Source organism: Eretmochelys imbricata, chromosome 15 (assembly GCF_965152235.1).
Source record: "Eretmochelys imbricata isolate rEreImb1 chromosome 15, rEreImb1.hap1, whole genome shotgun sequence".
NCBI lineage: Eukaryota > Metazoa > Chordata > Testudines > Cheloniidae > Eretmochelys > Eretmochelys imbricata.
This window is the reverse complement of record NC_135586.1, coordinates 32,708,623-32,721,362: the sequence shown is the minus strand read 5'-3', so window position 1 is coordinate 32,721,362 and position 12,740 is coordinate 32,708,623. Positions and strand designations below refer to the sequence as shown.

Genomic DNA, 12,740 nt, shown 5'->3' with positions numbered 1-12,740 from the left:
GTCTTTGTTTAGCAGCTGTGATGTTGTTAAGGGCCTGGGTCAGAGAATCTGGAAAGCGGAATGGAATAATACTTTACCTTAGGCATTACGCCGCTATTTGATTTAATTTTTGCTTAAGGGGAAAGCGCTGCCTTGGCGGCTTCCTTGAAACATGCTGTCCTTTGCTGTCAGAAAGGCAGCCACACTTGGACTTATCTTTAAGAAGTGCATAGTATAGTCGCATACATCAGCCATCATAAAGCATTATATCAGCTCCAGTCTGATCCTCACAGGAGAAAGGGCTTCGGTTCTAAAGCTGCCACATCAGAAAACTTGCAAGGGAACCACTGTGGGTGCAAAAGGAGATGGAGAGCCAATTGCACCTGCAATGCTGATGACAGACAATAGGCCACAAGGAGCAGCAGTGGGGACCTGCTGAGTTTCCAGATCGCTGTGGTCACTGCTAACCTACCTGAATATCAACTCTGGAGTGGCTTCTCTGGCTCTGCTGCAGTCTGTTCAGCTAGAGGGTGACAGCCTTGGGAACACCCACCCTGTGCCTCTCTAACATTTTTCAGTTGCTGTGGCATCTGGATGCTGCTCAGATGTCCTGCTCCTTTCCAACCAACCTGCAGGGGAAGAGCAGGAGCTTGGGGCTGCCTCCAGGCTTCTGGTTTGCCCCTGGTTGAGATACTTGTGGTGAGGTGAGCGCAGACTCAGGAGTGATTAGGCAGGGGTGGGAAGATGATTTCTGGCAAGCTGTCTGTCTGATATACAGTAATGATAAGAACTCCCTATGAGATTTCCCAAGACCCAAACAGCATTTCTGGAGAGCTGCCCAAGCAGCCAGCACTGCCATCATCAGGTCTTGTGAGAAGGTGTCAGTGGTTTGGATTTAGGTGTCACCAGAGATTTCTCATTCGAGCTACTAACTCCCAGTGAGCTGTTTGACATCTAGAGACCAGACTATCAGTTCATTGTGGTCAGCTGCCGATCCTTTGCAATTCAGGCACCTTAAAATGTCCACTGGCATCTGTGGTCCACAGGAAGTCCCTGTATCAAGTTGTATTTGATTATCAAAGTTGTTTACTTTTCCTGTGATTCCAGTTATTCCAAGTTCCTTAGGGAGGTGTGGATCTGGTTCCATGGCAGCAGGACAGAGAGGGAGGGTATGTCTGAACTGTGGAGTTTATTCTTTATATAGCTAGTTTGTAATTAATTAATAGCAGGCTTTACAGGTGCAAAGTGTTATATCATACCCAGAACGTCAGACCACCTGATGTCCGAGATCCTCAAGCAGGTTCTAGTGTCACAAAACAATAACTCAACAGGACAAATACAGAGTCTAACTCTCCCTTCTTGAGTTTCTAAGCAGACAAGATGAGGATAATTTTTCAGACATTAATGCTCTTTTCTAAAGCTGGGACAGCAGGGAGAACAGACACGTGATTGTGCTGGACCACAATGCTGGCCGTATGAGAAGAGAAACAATTCCCAGCCACCCCAGGGAGTTTCTGGGATACAGGATTATTTTAGAGAGAGTGGTTTTTTTGGCACATTGGTCCTGCCTGTATAAAGTCTTTCACAGCTGGAGATGTAACTGCCATGAGCCTGGACCCAGTGTCTGCCAACTTAAGCTCATCCGTACCTCCGTAACAATGCATGAAAATCCTAGAGAACATGGCCAGGATTCTGTAGCCTGATCTATAGATGATGTAATAATTACATTGATTACTTAAGAACTCCCAGTTATGACTTTGAGGGTTGGCAGGTATTTGTCCCGAGATCAGGCCCAGTATTATTCAAATTATTATGTGCACAGCAGCAACTCACACTCTGCAGGAGCTCTTCTGTATTTACAGATACTTTATTAACACATTTATCTCAGTCACAAACACCCCAACTCAGGAAGATAAACAGAGATACCATAGAATGTATATCTGCACATCATATACTCACACCATCTCGTGTAGAACAACCTGAAATGTTAGCCATCATCTTCTACATCACCATCACCTTCCCTCTCATCATCAGTGGCCGTTGTTCTGGCACCTCCCAGGGGCTACATCTTTCTCCTACTGCCCGTAGGCTGGGATGCAACTTTTATAATATGTTATGCTGATGCCACCATGTCTAATGCATATTCACTAGGGGTTTCTCCTCTCTTCCTTATTTGTATTTCCTCACTTTACTAATGCTGGAGTGTCCTTCTCCTATAGGTTAGTATATCAGTGATCTCAACTTATTCTCATATACATCAATTCGTTGCCATAGCTCTCTTGTGGTTAGTCATATCGGGATGTTTTCTCATATTTCTGTGGTTGGCAGGTGTCATTATGGTCAAAATTCCCCTTGCACACTTTATTTTCAGTTCCCCAAAACTCAGGGGTGACCATTAGATCATTTGTCTGTGCCAGAATTCATGGGCCCCAAGCTTTATGCTAACTGCTGGAGGTAATGTCTCACAGGGTACAGGCCTGTAGATTCCTTGCATTACTGCTGAATATAATGCAAACAGAATATAATGAAGGCAAGGCAGTGAATATAATGAAGGCAAGCTAGCCCTGTGGGCTACAATTAGGAAGGCGGCACCTGCTTTCAGGGAGGGGAGTAACGTTACTGATGATGATTCTAGTGCAAGGCTCCTAACAGTCAGAGAGCTCTGAGAGGAGCCATTTGCTGAGCAGGCTTTTTGTGCTAGCTTCTGCAAGGTCCTGGAATAAGCTAAATCTGGGAGCTGTACTTCAGCCTTTGTCCAAAGGACTAGGGCTAGGCTGGGAGTGGATCTCCAAGTGTTCTTGGCACCTGCTATCTCCCTCCAGCCTGAGGAGCAACACGGCTGGGCCCTGTGTTGTGATTTTGTGAGACTGACTCAAGGTACCCTGTGGCTGCTGTCCCTGGTGTTAGGGGCTGTAGATAAAGCCTCGGAGAGCCTGCTGCCCAGCATTACAATAACTAATCATATGTGGGGATGGACAGAAGTGGCAGACCATATATGATCACCTCAGCAAATGGCAGCTCCGTCTCTGCCCAGATATCCAGTCCCCTCACTGGTGTCCATAGCTCAGTGACTGCTAAGAGGGACCACCCAGACCAGCAGCTTGTTGGCATTTTAGTGGCTGACCCCACTGCCGGTGCCCAGCAATTTGTCGATCACAAAGGCAAACAATTATGTGGCCTTTACAGCCACCATCATGTGCTGGGACCTGGAACCCCATGGCTGCCAGTGGTGCCCATGTCCTTGGCCTGATGCAGAGCAGGGGATCCCATGCTTTGCACTTCAAACCTTACATCCATTGCTTTCATTGAACAGCTTCTTTTTGTTTAAACTCACTCCTGAAAATAGCTCTTGGAGGTATGTGAAATGCAAATGTGCCTCATAATTTTATTTCTGTTTCCCTAACACACATGCAGCTAACATGAAAAAATATTAAACCCTGGGGGTTTCCCATACAAATGGAAAATTCTGCTAGGCACATGTCACTATGGCTTAGATAGTCTCATTATGTTGCCTGCAGCTAAAGCTCCCGGAGCAGTAAGTCAAACGGAATATATAAAAAAAACATTTCTGGAAAACAACAACCCCCTGGTGGGAAGCTACTGCTTGTCAACTTGGTCTCTGCAGAGAGAGGCAAGATTGAGCAGAGGCTGGTAAATTTAGCTGCAGAGCACGCAGTCTGGTTCACCACAGGCAGTGTGCAGGGGGAGGCCTCCCTCAAGGAGCTGTTGGTGCTTGTAAACAATATGTCAGAATGGAGAGGACATTTTTCTCAGGAAGGCTCCTGAGGCAGCTGGATGTCAGAGTGACTGACCCTGTATCTTTGTCTCCAATCGGTGGAGCAGGGTGAGCTATAGAGCTGCAAGGAGGGCAGGAAAAACAGCAAGAGGTCAGTGACTATTTTTAACTCCTCTTAAAAGAAAATCTCTTTCTTTTCCTTCTGCCGTTTTATTCCCATTTCAAATGGGAATGTTTCTTGTTCTCTCTCTCTCTCTCTCTCTCTCTCTCTAGCCGCCTACCTGTGTGTCTAGCCTGCCTCCTTTGTGTCTGACCCTTCCTTAGGTGTTGCCTCAGCCTCCATCAGTGGGTGGCGGCCAGAGGGAATTTAAGACCCTTATTAATGTTGCTCTGTTTTTGCTGTGGTCTGTGTGCTAAGCTTAGAGAATCCCACAGAAGATTCCTGTTACTTTTCAAGTCATCAGTGAAGTGAGATCAGTGGGTCTCAATCTGAGGTACAGCTATCAACATTAAAAATTGCTGCATGTCATGACTGGAAATCTCTGCTCAGAAGAGGTCAAGGCCTGGGATCAGGGAGCTGTGGGTCAGGACAGAGATGTATCATCCGAGCTGTTTAAGGAGAACTTGGCAGAAGCAATAAAATGCACCAAGTCTCTCTCTGTCCTAACGTACACACATCCAGTCCGTTCCCTCCCGGTTCCCTGGTTACTCAGCACATGCAGACGCAGTCACTGCTGCTGCTTTCTGACTCCTTTTTATTCAAAGGGGTTTGTTTTGTCATTTGACAAGTCAGGCCGTGAACTGTTTGGACAGGGGAAAGAGACACTTCCAGAAAGGAGATCCTGCAGCCTCCAGTTCAGTGGGAATGAGAGAATGAAATTGGCTCTAAATCAAGGAATCTAAAAAGGGGCAATGTAGGTCAATAATGTGAGAGAGAGGCAGAATGTGAGTGTCACTTCTCCCAAGAACAATGTGTCTGTCTGGAGCCAGAGAGGTTATCTAGGTTGTTACCTTCACAATATCGGTCAAAATGTTTGAGAGAGCCATGTCTAGTGTTGCCCGTGCTGGAGCCAGGATTTTCATTCGGAAGAAATGTTCGGAGCGCTTGGAGTGTAATTCAGAATCCCACTCCAAATGGAGTGGGCCAATTTTATCTTCATTTGCTGAGCAGCATGAGTAGCTGTCTTTTTCCTGTCAAAACAGATGTTTGCCATGTCTGATGGCAGCTTAAATGGTGTCACTCAAGAAATTATAGCCCTGAGTGCTGAGCCCTGGTCTCCATCCTGCCAGTGAATATGGAACACCTGGCTCACGCTTGGGGAACAAGAGGTCTCAAGGGAAATGCAGCAACACATGTTGAACTGGTTAATTCCAAAATCAGGTCAAGTTGAAGCTAAGTCCTCTCTGGGCATGTGCTAAAGGCCTCAAGTTTAAATGAAATGTCGATTTAAAGGCCCACACTAAGCCTGCTGCTCTGACATTGAGGCATCTGTTTGCTCAGCAATTTGTTTTCCGTTTTGTGGTTGAGATTAGTTTTGCTGCTTTTGGTTTGTTTGGTGCTGATGCTGTTTCAGTGCTTCTTGTTCCAAGCTGTATGTGATCTACAGAGCTGCTCACTTTAGGGTGCTGTTTCTGGTCTTGTTCAATAAAACATGATGAAACAGATTAAAATGGAATTCACTTTTACATCCTTAAATAGGACCAGAGGCAGCAGCGACTGTATGTGTCCTTTGTGTCTTGGTCTGTTCTGGTGTCTTGGTGTCCCTTGCCTCTGTTTGCCAGAAGCTGGGAATGAGCGACAGGGGATGGATCATTTGATGATTCCCTGTTCTGTTCATTCCCTCTGGGGCACCTGGCACTGGCCACTGTCGAAAGACAGGATAGTGGGCTAGATGGAACTTTGGTCTGACCCACTAGGGCCATTCTTATGTTCTTACATTCAATACCAACCCAGAAACTAAAGTAAACTTCTGTCTCACCACACTGGTTAAAAAGCAGTCCAAACTGCAGTCTCCATAGGCATCCCCACTACCCAGACACTAGACTTAATGATGAGTGGCTATTGAAAACCACTTTCATCAAACAAAGGTTTCTTCTGAACTCAAAAGATCAACCACATACCCAGGTCAATATATAACTCAGGCCTTACCCAATAATCACACTGTTGCCATATCTAATAGCTAAAGGTTTATTTATAAGAGAAAAGAATAAGGAGAGAGTTAAAATGGTTAAGGAAATCAGATACATACAATCATTGCAGAGTTCTTGTATCCAGTTTGAAGCAGTGATGTTACAGAACACTGGCTTGTAAAGTCTCTGGTAACTTCCAAAAGATTTGGAAGGTCCTCAGTCCATAGTCAGTATGCTCCTTTTAGTGTAAGTCCAGAGATCAGAGCAGGAAAGAGGCAAAATGGACGTTTGCAGAGTTGTTTTTTTTACCTTCTCCCATGTGGAGAGACTGCTCTCAGTCTTGGTTTGTTAAAAATGATAGGCACAGGATGGAGTCCAGGGTCACATGAGCAAGTCACATAGCCTTGCATGCTTTGATGACTCATAGGAGAAGCCATTGCCCATATTTTGGCTAAAGCGTCCACAGGAAGGCTCACCAGGCTGGGACAAGCTCTATGGCCCACTGTGTTCTTTAATGGGCAATCAGTTTGAATGGTCGGTTCAGAATGTGCTGGCTAGACTGGATATAAATTACCTTGTGGGTGTTACCCCAGGGGCAGACACATTTGAAATACTGGTACATAGTCAATATTTATAACTTTAGATACAAAGATGATATATGAATACAAACACGATAATCGTACTCAGCAAATCATAATTTTTCCATTGACATCTTACAATGGTATATTTTATACAAGATTTGTTGCAATTCTCTAATAGTGGCAATATTAATTATATAAATGGTCATGTTCCTTTCATACAGATCACATGGGGCTAATGTATGTGGAGGTGGGAGGGGTGGCTAGTCATTTTATGCATAGCAAGAGAGGGGATTAGCAACTTTCAAAGAACCAAATCCAGATTATGCAGTGTTGTTGTAGCTGTATTGGTCCCAAGATATTACCAAGACGAGGTGGGAGAGGTAATATTTTTTATTGGACCAACTTTTGGACCAAGTCCAGATTAGTGAGCCAGCAAATAGCTTCAGAAGTGGCTTAGGAGACTAGTGATAAGGCAGAGACCAAACATGAGCCTTTGCATCCTTCGGTGGATAGGAAGGTTTGCATTTAAGTGGGAATGGTAGTTATAATACAACAAGGCTGGAGATGCCTACAGAGATCTTTGCAGCAAAGAAGTGGAACCCAGTCCAGTGTATCTGACTAGAGATCTTCTGTCCATGAATGAATTGTTAATCAGTGCAAACATGGCAGGGTGATAGGTGTTGCATCTGAGGTCAAATGTGGTCTGCTGAATAGCAATTTTAAAATAGATGTTTCAGGCTTGCTGATTCTGGGAGCTAGAAAGCCTGACACTTACAGCGGGGCCTGAGCATAGAGTGTTTCTTTGGCTGTGTAGACAAGGGGACTGAGCTGCCTGTGTGTCTTTCCTCTTCAGGGTCTGATGCATTCCAGTGGTCCAGTTGGCCGCCATCGCCAGCTGGTACTAGTTCTAGAGGGAGAACTGTACCTTATCCCCTTCGCTCTCCTGAAAGGAAGTTCCTCGAATGAGTACCTCTACGAGCGCTTCAGCCTCATCGCAGTACCATCCATCCAGTCACTGAACCCCAGTTCCAAGGTACTCTCCAGCCCCATGCTCCCAAAGCTCCTGCTGTGAGGTGAGACATGCAGGGCCCCATCCGTGCCATGTGAGAGCTGAAGCTGCTCCATGCCACACAGGCCCTGCGTGGGCCCCAGGCTGAACTGCAGGGATTGCTGTCTCTTCCAGCGGCATCGGCTACAAAAATGGAAATCACAAACCTACCAACTTCCAGGGTACTGGTGCTGAATGAGCTGGGCACCAACAGTGTACTTCGATGCTTTCCAGAGCAGAGTCGGGCGCGGTCCCTACCCCACGGAGATCACAAATCATGTCAAGGCAGTGGTTGGGATTTCTTTCTGAACTAGACTGCAGGTTCTGGGTGGGTTGAGCTCCCATGCAGACAGAGTGACCTAAACTGAGTTTCCCTGGTGAGTTAATCACATCCTAGCAATCTGCTCATATGTTTGCCTCCCTGCCTGTTCCCCTGTGGCGTTGGCCACTGATTCCTCATGACATTGAGGACATAGGTAAAAGCTGATACTTTAAGCAAATTCTGGGGAAATACCGTTTTCATTGATATATGGTAATAACCTTCCACTTCTTAAAGCCCAAAAAATCTGCGGAGTTCAAGGCCAACATCATACCATCAAAGAATGCCACAGGTCTTGGTCTGATTGCTCAGAACAGAGTCTTGTGGTACATCCTGCATTATTGCCATGTGAAATCGTTGTCTAAATAGGAGGATGGGCCTGATTTTATCATGGTTGTTGATGTGTATGACTTGGAGTTTCCCATTCTGGATTCCCATTCCCCAGGAGTCAATCTGTCTCTGGTTAGTACTTGATCTTGAACTGCCACAGCACATTTGTTGGTCAGAGGTTTCCATTGACCTGACTGCAGTGACACCCAGCTACAGTTAATTTAGAGCCCAGCAATGTGTATGGATCATTCAGATGATTCCTTTCAGTGTCTATTACTTAGTGTTTGTCAGCAGTGAACTTCATCAGCCGCTAGATATAGATATAGAGTTTAAGGCCAGAAGGGATCATTAAATCATCTAGTCTAATTTCCTGTATATCACAGACCATTACAGTTACACCTGCATTGAACCCAATAACTTATATTTGACCAATGCATGTCTTCACAAAGGCATCCAGTCTGAGTCTGAAGACATCAAGAAATGGAAAATTCACTACTTCCGTGGTAGTTTGTTTCAATGGTTAATCACCCTCACTGTTTAAAAAGAAAAAAAAAAGCCTAATTTCTAATTTTAATTTGTCTGGCCTCAGCTTCCGGACGTTATTCTTGTTCTGCCTTTCTCTGCTAGTTTAAAGATCCCTTCAGTACCTAGTATTTTCTCCCCATGAAGATACTTATACACTATAATTACACATATTTGAATATTGCCACAACATTAGCACTTATCCAGTGTTCCTGAATTTCCCCCGTATTGCAAGATTTGTTAAGTTATTATCAGCAGGCTAGAGATTTCCTCAGCCAACTCCTTTAGGACTCTTGGGTGCAGGTATCTGGGCCTTTGGATTTAAAAGTATTTATCCCTAAGAGATATTTAACATCCTCCCTAGTTACTAATGGAATGGAAAATATTTCATCCTCATGTGATATATCATACTGCTTCTTTCCAAAAACAGAAAAGAAATATTAATTGAACTCTGCCCAACTGCCTAATTTGGTTAGGTCCCTCTGAAGCTCCTCACAGTCTTTTCTAGTCTTGACTAATCTACATAATTTTGTGTCATCTGCAACTGTTGTATTTTTATTTCATCCTTTCTAAAGCACTTTTATGTTCATCCTGAACATCCCAAAGGGATTTACAAGCAGGAATTGGTTCATTCACCCTTCACAGTACTGACTGTTTCAGAAACAGCTCATAATAGATTCCGTAAATTTCATAACCTGACAAATATAAATAAGGTCAACAAGAAAAAATTATGCTGAATGGGATAAAAAAAAACTTCCGAACGGTAAAAACGATTCGTCAGTGGAACAAGGATTCTTTTTCAAGTAGTGTCCCTATGGGTGCGCCTCATCAAGACATGCATGCGCCTATGCGCTCTTCATTGGAGATTTTCATCAGCAGTGTCCACTGGTCTGCACCTGCGCCCTAGGCACCCTCATGCCTCTCTTGGGGCTTCCAGATTTGGTCCAGTCACCGAGCTATACCTTCTCTTGAGCCTTGTCTGACACACATTCTCGATTACCTGCTCAGTTAAAAAACCTCTGGATTATCATTGAGTTCTATCAAAGTTCACCTAGCTACAATCACAGCTCTTCATCCCCCTAATTGAAGAGTTTTCAGTTTTCACCCACTCAACCACAACAAGGTTTATCGAAGTCGTCTTCAACTTCTTCCCTCCTGTCAAGGAACCAACTCCACCATGGGACCTCAGCTTAGTCTTCAGTGCCCTGAGAAAACCCCCTTTGAACGTATGTTGAATTGTTCCCACCTTCATCTGTCCCTTAAGACTGTGTTCCTCATAGCTGTCACCTCAGCGAGGAGAGCTTGGAGCTTTGATGGCTGACTCACTGTATACAGTATTTCATCATGACAAGGTGTTGACATGTTTACCCCTTGCTTCCCCTTCCAAGAGTCATTGCTCATTCCACCAGGGATCAATCTAGCACAGTAGCCCTGCTGAAAAACATACCTATCCTGATAGGGCAGCCACCTGGTCCTGGGTTCATGTTTTCCCAGGAGTACACTCTTGTCAGCTCTGGATGCAGTTACATGGCTTTTGGCGAGGCTGTTCTACAGTCTGAACTGAATCCACCTCCTTGGCCCCCTTCTCCAGTATGAAATACTGCTCAGAAGTCTCCTGACGTAGAGCACCCATAGGGACATTAGTCAAAGATGGAGAGGTTACTTACCTTGTGTAGCAATGGGAGTTCTTTGACATGTGTGTCCCTGTGAGTGCTCCCCTCTGCCTTGGAGTCTGACTCTTTCTACTTCCATGCTTGAGAAGGATTGGAAATGGCGGCAGGTCCACTCCCCCATCTCTCCTCAGATCAGGGCAGAAGGGTGTCTAGGGCACAGGCATGGACCCACAGACACTGCTGATGAAAATTTCCAATCAAGAGCACACAGGTGTGCGCATATCATGACATGGAGCACCCAAATTACACAAATCTTTAAGAACTCCAGTTACTGTACCAGGTAAGTGACCTTTTCATCCTGTGGAATCCCCATTTCCAGAGCTCACCAATGCCAGACTAGATAATTAAACTACTGGGAGATAGTGGGATAATTAAACTACTGTACAGAGCGACTGGACTGAGGAGGAAGCATGGGCTTGTGGTTCAGCACAAGGCTGGGAGTCGAGATTTAGTTAATATTGCTGGCTCTGCCACAAACCTCCAGTGTGACCTTGGATAAGTCACTTCCATTCTCTGTGGATCCATTTCCTCTCCCCACAAAAGGAAGTAGTAATCCTGCCCTGCCCCCCGAATGGAGCCGGTATGTAAAGGAGTACAGCTTGGATGGAAGTGGCTAAAGAAATGCAATGTTCTAATGATAAAACTATCTCACTGTTACAGAGCCCCGGCCACCCCAGACATTCCTGGGGGAGGCAGGACGCTTGCAGGGCCACGGCTACAACAGACAGTTCTTTGATCCCTATTTTCTCTCTCTCTTTTTCTAGTCCCTTTTGAAGAAGAATGCTCCTGCTTATTCCAGTTCTACCTCAATGGCAGCTGTCATAGGAAATCCCAAACTCCCTGCAGCAGTGATGGACAGATGGCTTTGGGGGCCTATGCCCTCTGCAGAAGAAGAGGCCTATATGGTATCTGAATTACTTGGCTGCCAGCCTCTGGTTGGCAACGTGGCAACGAAAGAGAGGGTCATGAGCGCACTCACTCAGGCAGAGTGTGTCCATTTTGCAACCCATGTGTCCTGGAAGCTGGCTGCCTTGGTCCTAACGCCCAACGCTGATAGCAACCCAGCCAGTAGCAAGAGCTCCTTTGGGAATCCCTACACAATTCCAGAATCCCTCCGGATGCAGGATGATGCCAGTGATGTGGAGAGTATCTCAGACTGCCCTCCTCTCCAGGAGTTCCTGCTCACAGCAGCTGACGTTCTGGATCTGCGGCTTCCTGTCAAATTAGTGGTTTTCGGCTCCTACCAAGAGTCCAACAGTAAAGTCACTGCTGATGGGGTCGTCGGCTTGACACGGGCATTCCTGGCTGCTGGGGCTCAATGTGTCTTGGTGTCACTCTGGCCTGTTCCTGTGGCCGCTTCGAAAATGTTTGTGCATGCCTTCTATGCCTCCCTCCTGAATGGAATGAAAGCCAGTGCAGCCCTCGGAGAGGCCATGAAAACAGTGCAGAGCAGCAAGCAGTTCTCCCATCCATCCAACTGGGCAGGTAGGAGGAATCTGCTTCTTGGGACGGTTCTCATAATAAACAGGAAAGGGTTTGTAGGAGAAACATTTACACCAATTTGTTTGTATTGAGCAAGGAGCTGTGCTAGCAGCAGGGTGCCTGAGTAACACTCTGTGCCATTACAGCGACCAGAAGCTGTGTATCAGACCTGGTTCTGCTCTGAGTGTTGCTGAATGACTGGCCAGTGGGAAATAGTCATTCTTCAATGTAACAATGGGGAGAGCATGTGTTCGACATAATTTACAGCGTATGAAATGCACCTGTCTCATCAGGGAGGTTTAATCATTAGGAAGACCTGATATGCTAAGGGCCATGCAGGCAGGAAATTACCCAGGATCCCCAGCTGATAACAAATAAGATTCCTTTTCTCCCTACAGATTACAGACCAGGATGTGTTATTCTTACTGATACGTGTCCAGCACGGTACAGCAGAAAGATTTGATTCCCATTAGTGTAATGGTGGGGTGGAGGGTGTTTCTTGAATAGAACTGTAACAACCGTGCTGTAATCCACTGAGGAAGATGTGTACTTAATTCAACATTTTAAAATTAAATGTGCTAAATAGTTCAGTGATGAGAAATAAGGAACTGAGACTATTCACCCTTGTTGTACCTTAGCTAGAGACTGTGAGGAATAGCGGCCACCCTAAGAACGTCCCAGAATTCCAGAGAGATGAGGCTTTTCCGGAGTTTGTAAGAATACTGGCAGTATTCCCATCACAGCAGCATTTTCCTCTAGAACTGACAGTCTTGTTCAATGCGTGTCTTCTGCACACTTAGGTTAGATGTGTAACCTAGCCATGTTGAGGACACGAGTGTAACGTTTCTTTAAGAGGCAGTGCCAGCAACAGCAGCAGGCGTAATCTCCAGGAGGAAACATGACAAGACTTGCTTCTGCGCGCCTCTCGTATGTGAGGTTT

At 45.6% G+C, this 12,740-nt stretch overlaps 1 protein-coding gene and 1 long non-coding RNA gene across 2 annotated transcripts in view; one reads left to right on the top strand and one right to left on the bottom strand.

Annotated features, from left to right (window-relative positions):
* LOC144275571 (uncharacterized) overlaps window positions 1–12,740 on the bottom strand; it is a 64,148-nt gene that overhangs the window by 7,019 nt on the left and 44,389 nt on the right. The window lies entirely within an intron of this gene.
* The window catches only part of TTC28 (tetratricopeptide repeat domain 28), a 503,728-nt gene that overhangs the window by 472,448 nt on the left and 18,540 nt on the right, over window positions 1–12,740 (top strand). Inside the window, exons 15-16 of the mRNA XM_077834936.1 lie at window positions 7,280–7,459; window positions 11,083–11,803. Of these exons, the coding sequence (XP_077691062.1) occupies window positions 7,280–7,459; window positions 11,083–11,803 (901 nt within the window). The remainder of the gene's footprint in view (window positions 1–7,279; window positions 7,460–11,082; window positions 11,804–12,740) is intronic.